This window comes from Trachemys scripta, chromosome 16 (assembly GCF_013100865.1).
Source record: "Trachemys scripta elegans isolate TJP31775 chromosome 16, CAS_Tse_1.0, whole genome shotgun sequence".
Classification (NCBI taxonomy): Eukaryota; Metazoa; Chordata; order Testudines; family Emydidae; genus Trachemys; species Trachemys scripta.
In genome coordinates, this window is record NC_048313.1 from 24,459,814 (window position 1) to 24,473,765 (window position 13,952).

Sequence of the window (13,952 nt, forward strand, 5' to 3'; positions counted from 1 at the left end):
TTCAGCACAGCCCTCTCCCACCTGAGCTAGAAGAATAACGCCATTAGCTGGCAGCAGCAATAGTAGGCTGTTATCCTCAGGGGGTGGGGACAGGACCATGCTTTTGACACCATGTTACAAACAGGTGACTGAGGGCTCCCTACTTTAAACCAATGCTGGGTGAGCATATCTCCCCCTAGTGGTGGGACCCAGCCACAACACCCTGCTACAGAGTCCCAGTAACCAATGTGCTTCTAGAGGCCTGGGCACTGATGATCCCAGGTTCAATTCCTGCTGATGAAGGCTGCATGCATGTGGAAGTTATCCAGGCTCTCCTCTGCCCGCCGCCCTCACCCTCCTACCTTCCTCTGGTAGATGGCGATCCAGTCGGTGGTAGCAAACCACTTGTGGTTCTTGATGTCGTTGACCCCGTTCTTGAGGTTGCCAAAGCGTTTGGTGAGGTCCACCTGCAGCAGGTTCCGGAGCAGGTCCTTCAGGTCTGAGCTGAAGTGAGACGGGAATCGGACCTGGGGTGGGGAGGAGAGACAGAGGTCTGGCTTTTACCTGCCCTGCCCTCGTGGCTGGATTCATAGATACACCTAATAATGTACAGCCCCTAGCACAGAGGGGTCCTGGGCTATGCCTGGGCACTGAGGCACTACCATAATACACCTAATATGTACATCACCTAGCACAATGGGGTCCTGACCCATGACTGGGGCTTGTAGGCACTATTGTAATACACCTAATAATAAATAACAAGCCCTTTAAAAACACTCCAGGAGAATGAGTGGACAAGAAGTGGGGGCGCTACTGAGGACTGACACAGGAGCTGAAATGGTTAATTAGCAGCCACCCCCCAGCTCTCATTGAGCATTTTTCCTCCACAGATCTCAAAGCATGGCTGCCACATCACTATCCTCATTTTACATAAGGGGAAACTGAGGCACAGGGAGACGTGACTTGCCCAAGGTCAATCAGCAGGCTGGTAGGAGAACCGGGAACAGAACCCAGGCCCGTTGAGTTCCCCACTAGGTTTAAAGCTGACCGGGTCTGACACGAGTTCTTGGAGATCCTTGGTGAGAAGGCGCTGGGGTGGGCAGAGGAATATTATTGGCTCTTGGTTATTATGGCGATGAGTGCTCTACCAGTGTCTGGAGATGACTGATGTGTTTAAGGAATGTTTAGTCTTGCAACAAAAGAGGGCGACAAAAATGATTAGGGGGCTGGAGCACATGACTTATGAGGAGAGGCTGAGGGAACTGGGATTGTTTAGTCTGCAGAAGAGAAGAATGAGGAGGGATTTGATAGCTGCTTTCAATTACTTGAAAGGGGGTTTCAAAGAGGAGGGATCTAGACTGTTCTCCGTGATACCTGATGACAGAACAAGGAGTAATGGTCTCAAGTTGCAGTGGGGGAGGTTTAGGTTGGCTATTAGGAAAAACTTTTTCACTAGGAGGGTGGTGAAGCACTGGAATGCGTTACCTAGGGAGGTGGTGGAATCTCCTTCCTTAGAGGTTTTTAAGGTCAGGCTTGACAAAGCCCTGGCTGGGATGATTTAGTTGAGAATTGGTCCTGCTTTGAGCAGGGGGTTGGACTAGATGACCTCCTGAGGTCCCTTCCAACCCTGATATTCTATGATTCTATGATTTTATGAACGTAGCAGGATTGTGGAGGGTTTTGCAACTCACAACAGTGTATAAGAAAACCAAAGACACCTGTTTCAGGAGTCCCCATGAGAGTTACAGGGAGCACAGTGATGGTGGGGTGGGGGATGGAGTCCATGTGTTGGGGAAATAGGGATACGTGGCGAGGGAGGGTCCATGTGTGGGGGACACAATGGGGACGATGTCCATGTGTTGGAGAACAGGGGTATGTGGCAAGGGAGGGTCTATGTGTTGGGGTGCAGGGGGAATGGGCTTCATGACAGGGAGGATGCCCATGTGTTGGGGATTGGGGGAGCATGGGAGGGCATGAGCATGTCGTGAGCATCTCTCTGATCAGTCACTGAGACTTGGCACCCCGCTTTAGCTGGCAAAACACCCCCCCCCCAAAATCACACAAGTGTCCTCTCCCCCAGCCCAAATACCTTGCCAGAGACGATCTTCTCATAGATCTGAATGGGCTGGTCCGCGAAGAATGGGGGGTAACCAGCTGCCATCTCGTAGATGAGGACGCCGAGGGCCCACCAGTCCACAGCCTTGTTATAACCCTGCCCGTGGAAAGCAGGCCAGGGTCACACATTGAACATTTGGGGATGGTGGGAACCACCTGGTGGCCAGGGATCAGCTAGAGATCAGGAAGTAGACAGGCTCTCCCCAGCTCACCTTGCTGAGGATGATCTCGGGGGCCAGGTATTCCGGGGTCCCACACAGAGTCCAGGTTCGGCCTTTCACCCGCTTGGCAAAACCAAAATCCGTCACCTGGAGCCAAAACACACAGAGGGGAGAAGCTGGATCAGCCTGGAGGCTGTAACAGCAGAAGGGGAAGGGGAGGGAGCAGATGATTGATATATTCTGGCCGTTTTACATTTCTGGGGGTGTCTTGGCTTTGGGAAGGGGATGGCAGCAGAGAGAGACTTGGGCAGGGAGGAGATCACTGCAGGGAGCCAGGAGCCAGCCCTGGCTTGGGAAGGGAATGGGGTGGAGGGGGGGCAGCCTCACCTCGATGTAGCCCTGCTGGTCTATCAGGAGATTCTCTGGCTTCAGGTCTCGGTAGATGAGATCCAGCGCGTGCAGATACTCAAAGGTCAGGACGATCTGAGCAGCATAGAACCGGGCGTGAGGTTCACTGCAATGAGGTGGGAGGAGAACGTGGGCATCCCGGGCCAGATCCGCCCCCTCTCAGCCAGGCCAGCACCCTCGGCCCCCTGCCACCACCACCATCACTTTCCTTATACATCCCTGACTCCATCAACCCTGGCAACCCCAGGCAAGATGCCCTAACTCTTCTAGGCCTCGTGGCCCCATCCAGTGGCATAGCCAGGTGGAGGGAAGAGGGGGAGCAATAAAAAAAAAAGACAGTGGCGCTTCTACTCACCCGGTGGCTCTCCAGGTCTTTGGCGGCAGGCCCTTCACTCGCTCCGGCTGTTTTCAACGGCACTGAAGGTGCAGCGGGTGGCGCCTTTTTTTTTTGTTATCACTCCCCCGGGTGAGTACAAAGGCGCCAAGAAATTGACAAGGCACCACTTGTGCTCAGTGCGGGAGCAGCCGCTGCCCCCACTCCACCACTAGCTACGCTACTGGCCTCATCTGCCCTAGCCAGACCACTAGCCCTAGCACATACATCCCTCCCATCATTGCTAGACCCCTGACTCCATCCAGCCTGGCAACCCAGGGCAAGCCCCTACCAGACCAGCATCTCCCCCCAGCCCCAACACACACACCCATGGACTCCCAGCTCCATCCAGCCTGGCTCCATCTAGCCCTGGCATCCCTGGCCACTGACTGTGGCTAGTGCTGGACCTCAGCAGCCCTCCCCATGGGGAATCCCTTCCTGACCAGCCCAGTTGGGGAACAGGTCATGCCCTCCAGCATGAGGATCAAAGCCAGCATCGCTGCAGATGCTGCTAGTGGATAAAAGGTCTAGTTCTCTACTGAACTAAATCCCAAATTTACAGCTGTGGAAACTGAGGCACAGAGTGATTCTCCCCCCTTCCCACAAGGAGTGAATGGCAGAGGCAGGAATAGAACAGAGGAGTCCCGACTCCCAGTCCCTCTGCTCTAAGTGCTAGATCCCACTGTCCTCCCTGAGCCAGGGATACAACCCAGGCGTCTAACCGCCACCCAGCTCTAACCAGTAGCGACACTGTCCCCAACATCAGCTCCTGTGGCAATGCTCACCTGAACCTCCCAATCCGCCGTAGGTGGGAGAACATCTCCCCGCCCGGGATGTATTCCATTACCATGTACAGATTGGAGTTATCCTAGAAGGAAATGCAGCAGCAATGGAGTGCAAGGGGGCCCCCCGTCAGCGCCTGTGACACCAGGATGAAACTGCTCCCCACACCCCTGCTCCATTATTAGCCCCATCCCTTTCAGGGCGCTAACCCCACACGTCTCCAAGGAACCTGATGGACTGGCTGGGCTTCCACATAGCACCCAATGCAGTGCACCCGCTGTCTGGTCCCAGGCACACACCTGCAGTGGGAGTTGCTCCCGCGGCTGGGGAACAGACTCACCAATGACAGGACGTGAGCTTTATTTGCTTGGAGTATTTAGTGTTAGAGCCCTAGAAAATTCAACCGCTCCCCACACCTCTGGTCTAGGGACAGGGACGGGCAGGCCCAAGAGGGATTTCCCAGCTGTGACATCTACGATCAAAGGGGAAACCCAACCTGCCACCAGGTCGGACACCCCAAAGGAGCAGAAGAAGGAAGTGAAACTTCTCAAAAGCAAAGTGTAAAATTGACCAGGCTGGCTTCATCCTCCCTCATGGCTGCAAAGTCAAAGAGCAGCCTCCGAAGTAACTCCGCTGAGCCCAACAAAGCCATTCCGCTAGTGAGACCCTACCCGGCTCAGTGATGAGAACATGAGCACGAAGCACCCGCGCACGTGCCAGCGGAGACCACTGCCCCTGCCCTCGAGCCCAGGGTCAACTTCCAGCTAGCCCTGGAGAGAGGGTCCAGGCGGGACATGGGCTGAGCATCCCATGCTATACGTTCGGAGGCCTTTTTGTGCAGCCAGATTAGGAGAGCAGGAGCCAAGAAGCAGAAAGTCACATCCTCACATTCCATCTAAATTATATCAGAACAATCTAATACCAGGCTGGTAAGAAGGCGCCTGTCTTAATAGTGCCCAGCATCACCAGACAAAGAAACAGATCTTAGGATGCTCAAAGGAATCACTTAGCAGCAGTGTGGATGTGAAATCTCTACGTCTTGATTGTTTTCCCTTGCTGGTCCCCACTTCTCTATTGTTTATCTGTCTGCTTCTTTGATTGTTTCTGTTACATAACTAATTTTGCCAGTTGTACATCAGCGAAGGTGGTGGTGTACAACTGGGTAAAGAATTGTTTCACACTACGTTACGATTGGTCAGAGAATTATTTTGTAATACTTAGTAAAATGATTGGTTAAAGTAGAGCTAAGCAGGACTCAAGTTTCACTATATAAACTGGGGTTCAAAAGGAAGTTCTGTGGAACCAACTCCAAGACACAGCCCAGCATCAGCGCTGCCAGACCTCAACACCCTGCCAATGACACCATGCAGAAGCTGGAGTCCCAGGAGGAGTTGATGGAGACAGCACCAAATCTGGGCCCCGAGAGGATACAGGATGGCATAAGGGGGATTATAAGGGAAAATAGGAATGGACAGGGGTTGCAACTAGAGGGAACAGGGGATAGATTAGTAGATCACACTGTCACCAGGAAAGGCAGGTTTACGTGATTGGGGACTCCTTACTGAGGAGGTTAGACAGGCCTGTGACCAGGGCAGACCCAGAGAACAGAAGGGTGTGCTGTCTGCCAGGCGCTAAGATACGGGATGTGGACCTGCAGCTGAAAAGGATCCTAAAAGGAGCAGGTAAGAACCCCTTGATCATCCTTCACGTAGGAACGAATGACACGGCTAGGTTCTCGCTGGAGAGAATCAAGGGAGATTATGCCAGGCTGGGGAAGACGCTTAAGGAAATCGAGGCTCAGATCATCTTCAGTGGGATTCTGTCTGCTCCTAGAGAAGGGCAGCAAAGGGGTGACAGGATTGTGATGATAAATAGTTGGCTAAGGGAGTGGTGCTATAAAGAGGGCTTTGGGATGTATGGCCACTGGGAGGCTTTCGGGGACAGAAAACTGTTCTCACGGGACGGACTTCACCTAAGTAGGGAAGGAAATAGACTTCTGGGAGGGAGGCTGGCTCATCTCATCAAAAGAGCTTTAAACTAGGAATTTGGGGGAGACGGTTGGGAGATGTCCAGTTAATCTCCACACCAGATTATAACATTGAGAGGGAGGACAATGAGATAAGAACAGATATAGCCGGGGAGAAGAGATTGGACATAAGGAGGAGGGGGGGGATGGATACTAGACTAATAGGTCATACTAGCAGTACAGTGTCCATACCAAATGGGATAACAAATGTGAGAGAGGCCAAACAGCATAAATTCAGATGTTTATACACCAATGTGAGAAGCCTAGGTAACAAAATGGAGGAATTGGAGCTCCTGGTCCGAGAAATGAAACCGGATATCGTAGGAATAACTGAAACGTGGTGGAACGGTAGGCATGACTGGAGTACAGATATGGAAGGGTATGTGCTGTTTAGGAAAGACCGAAACAAAGGTAAAGGTGGGGGAGTAGCATTGTATGTCAATAATGAGGTAAACTGTAAATAAATAATAAGTGATGGAATGGATAAGACGGAGTCTGTCTGGGCAATACTCACATTGGGTAAAAGAACTACTAGAGCCTCCCCTGGGATAGTGCTTGGGGTGTGCTATAGACCGCCGGGATCTAGCCTGGATATGGACAGAGAACTCTTTAATGTTTTTAGGGAAGTAAATACTAATAGGAACTGTGTAATCATGGGAGACTTTAACTTCCCGGATATAGATTGGGGAACAAATGCTAGTAACAATAATAGGGCTCAGATTTTCCTAGACGTGATAGCTGATGAATTCCTTCATCAAGTAGTTGCTGAACCGACGAGGGGGGATGCCATTTTAGATTTGGTTTTGGTGAGTAGTGAGGACCTCGTTGAGGAAATGGTTGTAGAGGACAACCTTGGCTCGAGTGATCATGAGCTAATTCGGTTTAAACTAAATGGAAAGATTAACAGAATTAAATCGGAGACTAAGGTTTATAATTTCAAAAGGGCTAACTTTAATAAATTAAGGGGACTAGTTAGGGAAGTGGATTGGACTAACATATTTAGGGATCTAAAGGCGGAAGGTGCCTGGGATTATTTCAAGATGAAGTTGCAGGAGCTGTCGGAGGCCTGTATCCCGAGAACGGGAAAACGGTTCGTAGGCAGGAGATTTAGACCGAGCTGGATGAGCAAGCGTCTCAGAGGGGTGATTAAGAAAAAACAGAAAGCATACAGGGAGTGGAAGATGGAAGGGATCAGCAAAAAAACCTACCTTATTGAGGTCAGAGCATGTAGAGATGGAGTGAGAAAAGCCAAAAGCCGTGTAGAGTTGTACCTTGCAAGGGGAATTAAAACCAATAGTAAGAGCTTTTATAGCCATATAAATAGGAAGAAAACAAAGAAAGAAGAAGTGGGACCACTTAAGACTGTAGATGGAGTGGAGATTAAGGATAATCTAGGCATGGCACAATATCTAAATGAATATTTTGCATCGGTATTTAATGAGGCTAATGAAGGGCTGAGGAATAGTGGAAGCGAGACGGATGGGAATAAAGGAGGGGGAGTTGACATTACCGTATCCGAGGTAGAAGCCAAACTCGAACAGCTTAACGGGACTAAATTGGGCAGACCAGATGATCTTCATCCAAGAATATTAAAGGAACTGGCGCGAGAAATTGCAAGCCCGTTAGCGATAATTTTTAATGAATCTATAAACTCGGGGGTGGTACCGTTTGACCGGAGAATAGCTAATGTGGTTCCTATTTTCAAGAAGGGGAAAAAAAGTGACCTGGGTAACTACAGGCCTGTTAGTTTAACATCTGTAATATGCAAGGTCTTGAAAAAATTTTGAAAGAGAAAGTAGTTAAGGACCCTGAGGTCAATGCCAATTGGGACAAATTACAACACGGTTTTACGAAAGGTAGATCGTGCCAAACCAACCTGATCTCCTTCTTTGAGAAAGTAACAAATTTTTTAGATAAAGGAAATGCGGTGGATCTAATATACCTCGATTTCAGTAAAGCGTTTGATACGGTACCGCATGAGGAATTATTGGTTACATTGGAAAAGATGGGGATCGATATGAAAATCCAAAGGTGGATAAAGAACTGGTTAAAGGGGAGACTGCAGTGGGTCGTACTGAAAGGTGAACTATCAGGTTGGAGGGAGGTTACCAGTGGAGTTCCTCAAGGTTCGGTTTTGGGTCCGATTTTATTTAATCTATTTATTACTGACCTCGGAACCAAATGTAGGAGTGGGCTGATAAAGTTTGCGGATGACACAAAGTTGGGAGGTATTGCCAATTCGGAGAAGGATCGGGATATCCTTCAGGGAGATTTGGATGACCTTGTAAACTGGAGTAATAGTAATAGGATGAAATTTAATAGTGAGAAGTGTAAGGTTATGCATTTAGGGATGACTAACAAGAATTTTAGTTATAAGCTGGGGACGCATCAGTTGGAAGTAACAGAAGAGGAGAAGGTCCTCGGAGTCCTGGTTGATCGCAGGATGACTATGAGTCAGCAGTGTGACGTGGCCGTGAAAAAAGCTAATGCGGTCTTGGGATGCATTAGGCGAGGTATTTCTAGTAGGGATAAGGAGGTGCTAGTTCCGTTATACAAGGCACTGGTGAGACCTCATTTGGAGTACTGTGTGCAGTTCTGGTCTCCCATGCTTAAAAAAGGATGAAATCAAACTGGAAGGGCCACTAGGATGATCCGAGGAATGGAAAATCTGTCGTATGAAAGGAGACTCGAGGAGCTCGGTTTGTTTACCTTAACCAAAAGAAGGCTGAGGGGGGGATATGATTGCTCTCTTTAAATATATCAGAGGGATAAATACCAGGGAGGGAGAGGAATTATTTCAGCTCAGTACTAATGTGGACACGAGAACAAATGGATATAAACTGGCCGTCGGGAAGTTTAGGCTTGAAATTAGACGAAGGTTTCTAACCATCAGAGGGGTGAAGTTTTGGAACAACCTTCCAAGGGAAACAGTGGGGGCGAAAGACCTTTCTGGCTTTAAGATTAAGCTTGATAAGTTTATGGAGGGGATGGTTTGATGGGATAAAGTGATTTTAGTCAATAGGTCAATAACGTACCATCGCTGGTAATTAGTAACAATGGTCAATGATGGGATATTAAAAGTTACTACAGAGAACTTTTTCCACAGGGTCTGGCTAGAGAATCTTGCCCGCATGCTCGGGGTTCAGCTGATCGCCATATTTGGGGTCGGGAAGGAATTTTCCTCCAGGGTAGATTGGCAGAGGCCCTGGAGGTTTTTTACCTTCCTCCACAGCATGGGGCAGGGGTCGCTTGCTGGAGGATTCTCAGCGATTTGAAGTCTTTAAATCATGATTTGGGGACTTCAACAGCTGAGTCAAGGGAGAGAATTATTCCAGGAGTGGGTGGGTCAGCTTTTGTGGCCCACATCATGCGGGAGGTCAGACTAGATGATCATAATGGTCCCTTCTGACCTTAGAGTCTATGAGTCTATGATCCTGACTGGCCAGCAGGGAAAGTTCATCTGCCTTATTGGGAGTGATGGGCATTGTATGAGTAGCATGTGTATTCTGTTCTGGTAACTGTGACGAAGTGGAGGGGTTTCTTGTTTTTTTTCAATGGTTTGCATGCAGAAGGGGTGGGACACAGTTTCCCTGGGTGTTACTGGTTTAACAAGGTGATGGGAGAGGGAGTTTGTTGTTACAGAGGATCGGGGACGGAACTTGGGATGCCCAGCTGGGAAGCAGGAGGGCTCTGGGCTGGAGAGGGAGAACAGGCAGAGTCCACCTGGATGCAGGTGAGACTTGGATGTGCTGTGCTGAGGGAGGGCAGGCCTGAGGGCCCAGAGAGTTTCCTGTGCTGTGTTCAGATGCTCAATAAAGCCTCCTGTTTTACGCTGGCTGAGAGTGGCTCCGGTCTAGAGAACAGGGTTGCATTATTCCCTCTGGGAGTGGAGGCCCTGGGGGTCCAGAGCAAGTGGACTCTCTGAGGGGGCCCACGGCGAGAAACAGGTGTGCTAAAGCTCAGAGAGGTGTGGTTCCAGGAGGTGGAGGGGCTTACCCCCCAAGAGAAAGAGGACCCCTGAGAAGGGCTGTCACACTGAAGGAGGTTCCCCCCCAGGGACTGCACGGGACCAAGAGTGGACACGACCTGTGAGTCTGTGACAGTAACTGTTAATAAACAGAGGTTAAGGATATTTCTGTGTGAGGCTCTTTCACTGGGAAAAGACCCTGCAAACCCGCAGAGTGTGAGGTGACGCCCTGAGCCCATGAACGGTGAGGCTAAGTACCTAAATTAAGAGGGTTACGCCTTGAGCCCCAGGAGCAGGGTAAAGGTGGGTGCCCTAGAGCGTAAGGGGAATGAAGCCTGAACCCTGCTGTCTCTAACGGGATGAAGGGAGCTCAGCCTTGGCAGCTCAGCCCATCCTTGGTCTCCCTGCTCAGGCAGTTCTGGTCTGCATGACATGGGCCTTCCTGACCCTCTGCCAACTAAACAGCCCCCAACACCCTAGTGGTATCTTGATGGTGCCCAGTCAGCACGTACCAGGCCAGCTTCCTAGCTCAGCGGGGTAAATCCAGACCAGTCGCATTGATTTCAACAAAGTTCTCCCACATTTACACCTGCGGATTCAGCTGCGAGGGATTTATTTTACGCTGTCATAGGAGAATCGATTGGCTCAGCGAGACAGCCTGTGTAGCAGAAGCCGCTGGCCCCACTGCTACTGTGTCACCCGAGAGCTACCCAGCCCAGCCCCAGGCAGCCGGCACGGAGCAGGGGTGACATTTCCATTGTAGCAGCTTCTACAGAAAAGGGTCCAGAAATCAAAGGTATTTAACCCTAGAACGATGAGGGGCCTCAAGAAAACGACTCTGCCAGCACTGCCTGCTGCTAACACGCCCATCACCCTAGCCTCCAGACTCCTGCAGGGGCTGCAATTTATCCTGCAGCCTCCTCTGAGCTGACGACTCTTAGTCGCTACAACCCATTAACCTCAGGCTGACAGACAGGAGACAGGTCTCCCTTCAGAGCCAGTCCCTCTTTAATCAGGCTGGCCACAGGGGGTGCTGTGGAGCTCAAAGGCACAACTTTGCTCTCCCCCCTACACACAGGGTGTAGCTCACAGGCCTCAAAATCCAGGTTTAGAGAAGAGGGTCCAAGCCCCAACGCTGGGGCCTGAATTTTAGCTTTCATAGAAACTCCCATCAGGAGGAAATGATCCCACGAGATGGTTTCAAAGTCTCCACAAAGCCAAATGTGCATGAAGTTAGGACTTCCTCTGAGACTCCCCAGCAAGCCAGACCTGATGCCCTAGGGCAGCACAAGGGAGCTGGAAACTGAAATTGACTAGGAACGAAAGCAAAACTGGGGGGGAGTATCACTGTTCAAAACCTGGAGTCCAAAGCAGAACAGAAAAGACTGAAAAAGGGGAATGATACAAACTGATTTTTCTTAGCTCCAAACCTGATCCCAGAAGTCACGCCAGGAACATTTGTTCTCAAGATACAAGAGACACAGACTGTGCCCTTTCACCCCTTCAGCACAGCTTTGGTTTTAAATAGGAAACGAATCAAGGGGATTGTGGGAGTCTGGGGGGAGATACAGACCAGGGTCGGACTGGCAAGCCAAGGACACCTACTTTGAAAGAATACTCCAGTTTGATGAGTAATGGAAAGTTGATGGCCTGGAGTATCCGTTTTTCATTGAGGGTGTGCTCAATTTGTTTGAGCTTCACTACCTGGGAGAGAAAAGGAAATAGCAACATCAGGTCAACCTCTGCTGGTGCAGCACCCCCTGCGCCTCCCACGCACTCCCCTCTCCTGCATCCCCACACAGGATTCAACTCCAAATCCCTCCCCCGCACTGGGAATTCCACGGTCCCAGGCCAGATCTCCGCGGCAGCCCCCAGCGTCTCACCTTCTGTTTATCCAGGATCTTCATGGCATAGTGATTCCCGGTCTCTTTGTCTTTCACCAGCATCACCCTCCCAAATGAGCCTGTGCCCAGGGTCTTGATTCGATCAAACTGATCCAAGCTGGCCGTGTTCTGGAGGGGGGAAAACAAACCTGATGGGGCGCCAGACTGGTCCTGGGGGCATCAGGAAGAAACCTGCCCGGGACCATGGGATTTGCATTGCAAGACTGGAGTCTTGACCACGAGGGGGTCAGAGCTTCAGTTTTTATAGCTCACCAGAAAGGCAGCCTCTCCAGGTTCAGCACTGACTGTGACGGGAGAGCGCCCCCTACAGAGCCCCACTCCCTGCAGCACAGCACTCCCTAGCACCGCACTGGGGTTGTTCTTGAGAACATTGATATGAAGAATTGGCCCTGTCAACACTGGTTCTCCACTTGTGAGGTACTCCCTTCTCTTCATGTGTCATTATATAATGCCTGCATCTGTAACTTTCACTCCATATATCTGAAGAAGTGAGGTTTTTTTATCCACGAAAGCTTATGCCCAAATAAATCTGTTAGTCTTTAAGGTGCCACCGGACTCCTTGTTGTTTTCGTGGATATAGACTAACACGGCTACCCCCTGACAATTGATATGAAGAAGTATATGTCACATTTCACCACCAGAGGGCGCCAAAGGTAACCACTACATTTTGAATGAGACACAGACAAGGGATTCCCTGCTCCTTGGGCAGAACCAAAATCCAGTTCCAGACAGGCGACCCGCCCAGCTCCATTCAGTGGGGGCTGGTGACTTAGAGGCAGGGGAGGGGCTGGGAGTTAGGACTCCTGGGTTCTAGCCCTCTGTCTGTGAGGAGAGGGAGTGAAATGTAGTGGTCCGACGGCAGGAGACTAGGAGTCAAAAGATCGCTTCCTAGTTCCGCCACCAACTTCCTATACCCTTGACCAAGTCCCTTTCCCCTCTAGCCTCAGTTTCCCCATCTGTGTGATAGCATTAATGACACAGGGTGAGCGGGAGGACTAGTAAAGTGACAGTGCTGCAGAGGGACCAGCAGGTCTTCCTCAGGAATTATCGAGAACCACCCCAAGCGGGATTTCCAGTGGGGACAGACAGCAAATGGAGGCCCTTTGAACAGGGTCCCTGTTAGCACAACCCCCCTGGGAGCCAATCTGGGGCTGCACTGGACGACCACGCTAGAGCCTTGGGAGGAGAACGGGGGAGGGGGAGACAGGCTGGATCAGGAAGAAACCCACATGGTTAGTGTTCCCCTCCCCCAGCAGACAGGAGTTGAACCTCCATTATTCTTGGCCCTCCAATTACCAGAGGGCAGATTGGGGATTGGGGCGGGGGGGGGGGGAAGAAGAGCACTGAGTCCCGCCGCCCAGGAGCAAAAATAACCCCAGACCTTCACTGGGGGCTGTTTGGCAAGGTGGCTCAGTGATGGGGAAAGAGATCCGGGGGTGATTGCAGAGTAATCAGCCTAGGGCTGCAGAGGCCTTGATTGAGGGGGTGAGGGGTGATCTGGGACCGGGTTGGGGGCACAGTACCTGGGAGGGGTTCTCCCATTTCTTGAGGAAGTCTTCTTTGGCTTTGGCCAGGAACTCCTTCACTGTAAGGGAAACAGAAAGGGAGCAGCGTGAGGAGTCAGGAGGGGTGGGGCACCCAGCCTGGTGGACAGAACTCCCCTTTCAGCCCCCCACAGCCCCTGCTCAGCGAAGAGGCATGCAGTCACAAAAGGGGGCGGGGATTTTGAGTGTATCAGCAGGATGGTGGTGCCTGATTGGCCACAAAGGGCGGCTCAGCTGGGGATTGGCTAGAGAGGTCCACACAGCGGCGCTCCTGCAACACCCCCACCCCCGGGTCTGCCCCTGAACACACTGAACAGCCCAGTCAGGGAGGGCTAATGCAGCTCCCAGCGCCTAACAAAGGGGTGCACTTGTGCCTCAAACTCCCCGCCCCCACTGAACATGGCAGTCGGGGGTGCCTGTTCCACGCCCCGCAACACACAACTTGCACCCCACAAGGAGACACCCGTACAACCCTCCAGTCAAATGACGTTAAGAGGCGTGGATCATGTTGCCCTAATGGGAGAATACGGGATCTACTACTGCTGCCAGCAAAAGGGATGAAGGGAGAGGAGATTTGCCCTTAGCTCAAAGGGCAGAGGTGGAGCCTTCTCTCAACCATGCAGGCAGCACGCACCAATGACACCAACAGCCCACAAGGGGCTACTCCCCACACACACACACACACACACACA

The 13,952-nt window shown here is 51.2% G+C and overlaps 1 protein-coding gene across 2 annotated transcripts; it reads right to left on the reverse strand.

The window, feature by feature from the left end:
- Positions 1-314: 314 nt before the first annotated feature.
- LOC117888473 (cAMP-dependent protein kinase catalytic subunit alpha-like) lies at positions 315-13,400 on the reverse strand. 2 transcript variants are annotated; one of them, XM_034791910.1, is made up of 8 exons: positions 13,240-13,397; positions 11,696-11,824; positions 11,418-11,516; positions 3,822-3,904; positions 2,643-2,769; positions 2,307-2,402; positions 2,069-2,191; positions 315-506 (listed from the first exon to the last, which is right to left on the reverse strand). In XM_034791910.1, the coding sequence occupies exons 2-8, from the start codon at positions 11,756-11,758 to the stop codon at positions 330-332; spliced, it is 768 nt and encodes a 255-aa protein (XP_034647801.1). In that variant the 5' UTR covers positions 11,759-11,824; positions 13,240-13,397; the 3' UTR covers positions 315-329. The 2 variants fall into 2 exon arrangements, with proteins under 2 accessions (XP_034647801.1, XP_034647802.1); XM_034791911.1 differs by lacking the exon at positions 11,418-11,516 and having other exon boundaries at positions 13,240-13,400.
- Positions 13,401-13,952: the final 552 nt, after the last annotated feature.

Bases quoted from the DNA above. Each gene is read 5' to 3' on its own strand.
- LOC117888473 (XM_034791910.1), bottom strand. From the start codon at position 11,758: ATGCTGGTGAAAGACAAAGAGACCGGGAATCACTATGCCATGAAGATC. The intron at 11,517-11,695 runs GTGAGACGCTGG...TTTCTCTCCCAG, and splicing joins AGATCCTGGATAAACAGAAG to GTAGTGAAGCTCAAACAAAT. The intron at 507-2,068 runs GTATTTGGGCTG...TCCCCACCCCAG, and splicing joins AGAAGATCGTCTCTGGCAAG to GTCCGATTCCCGTCTCACTT.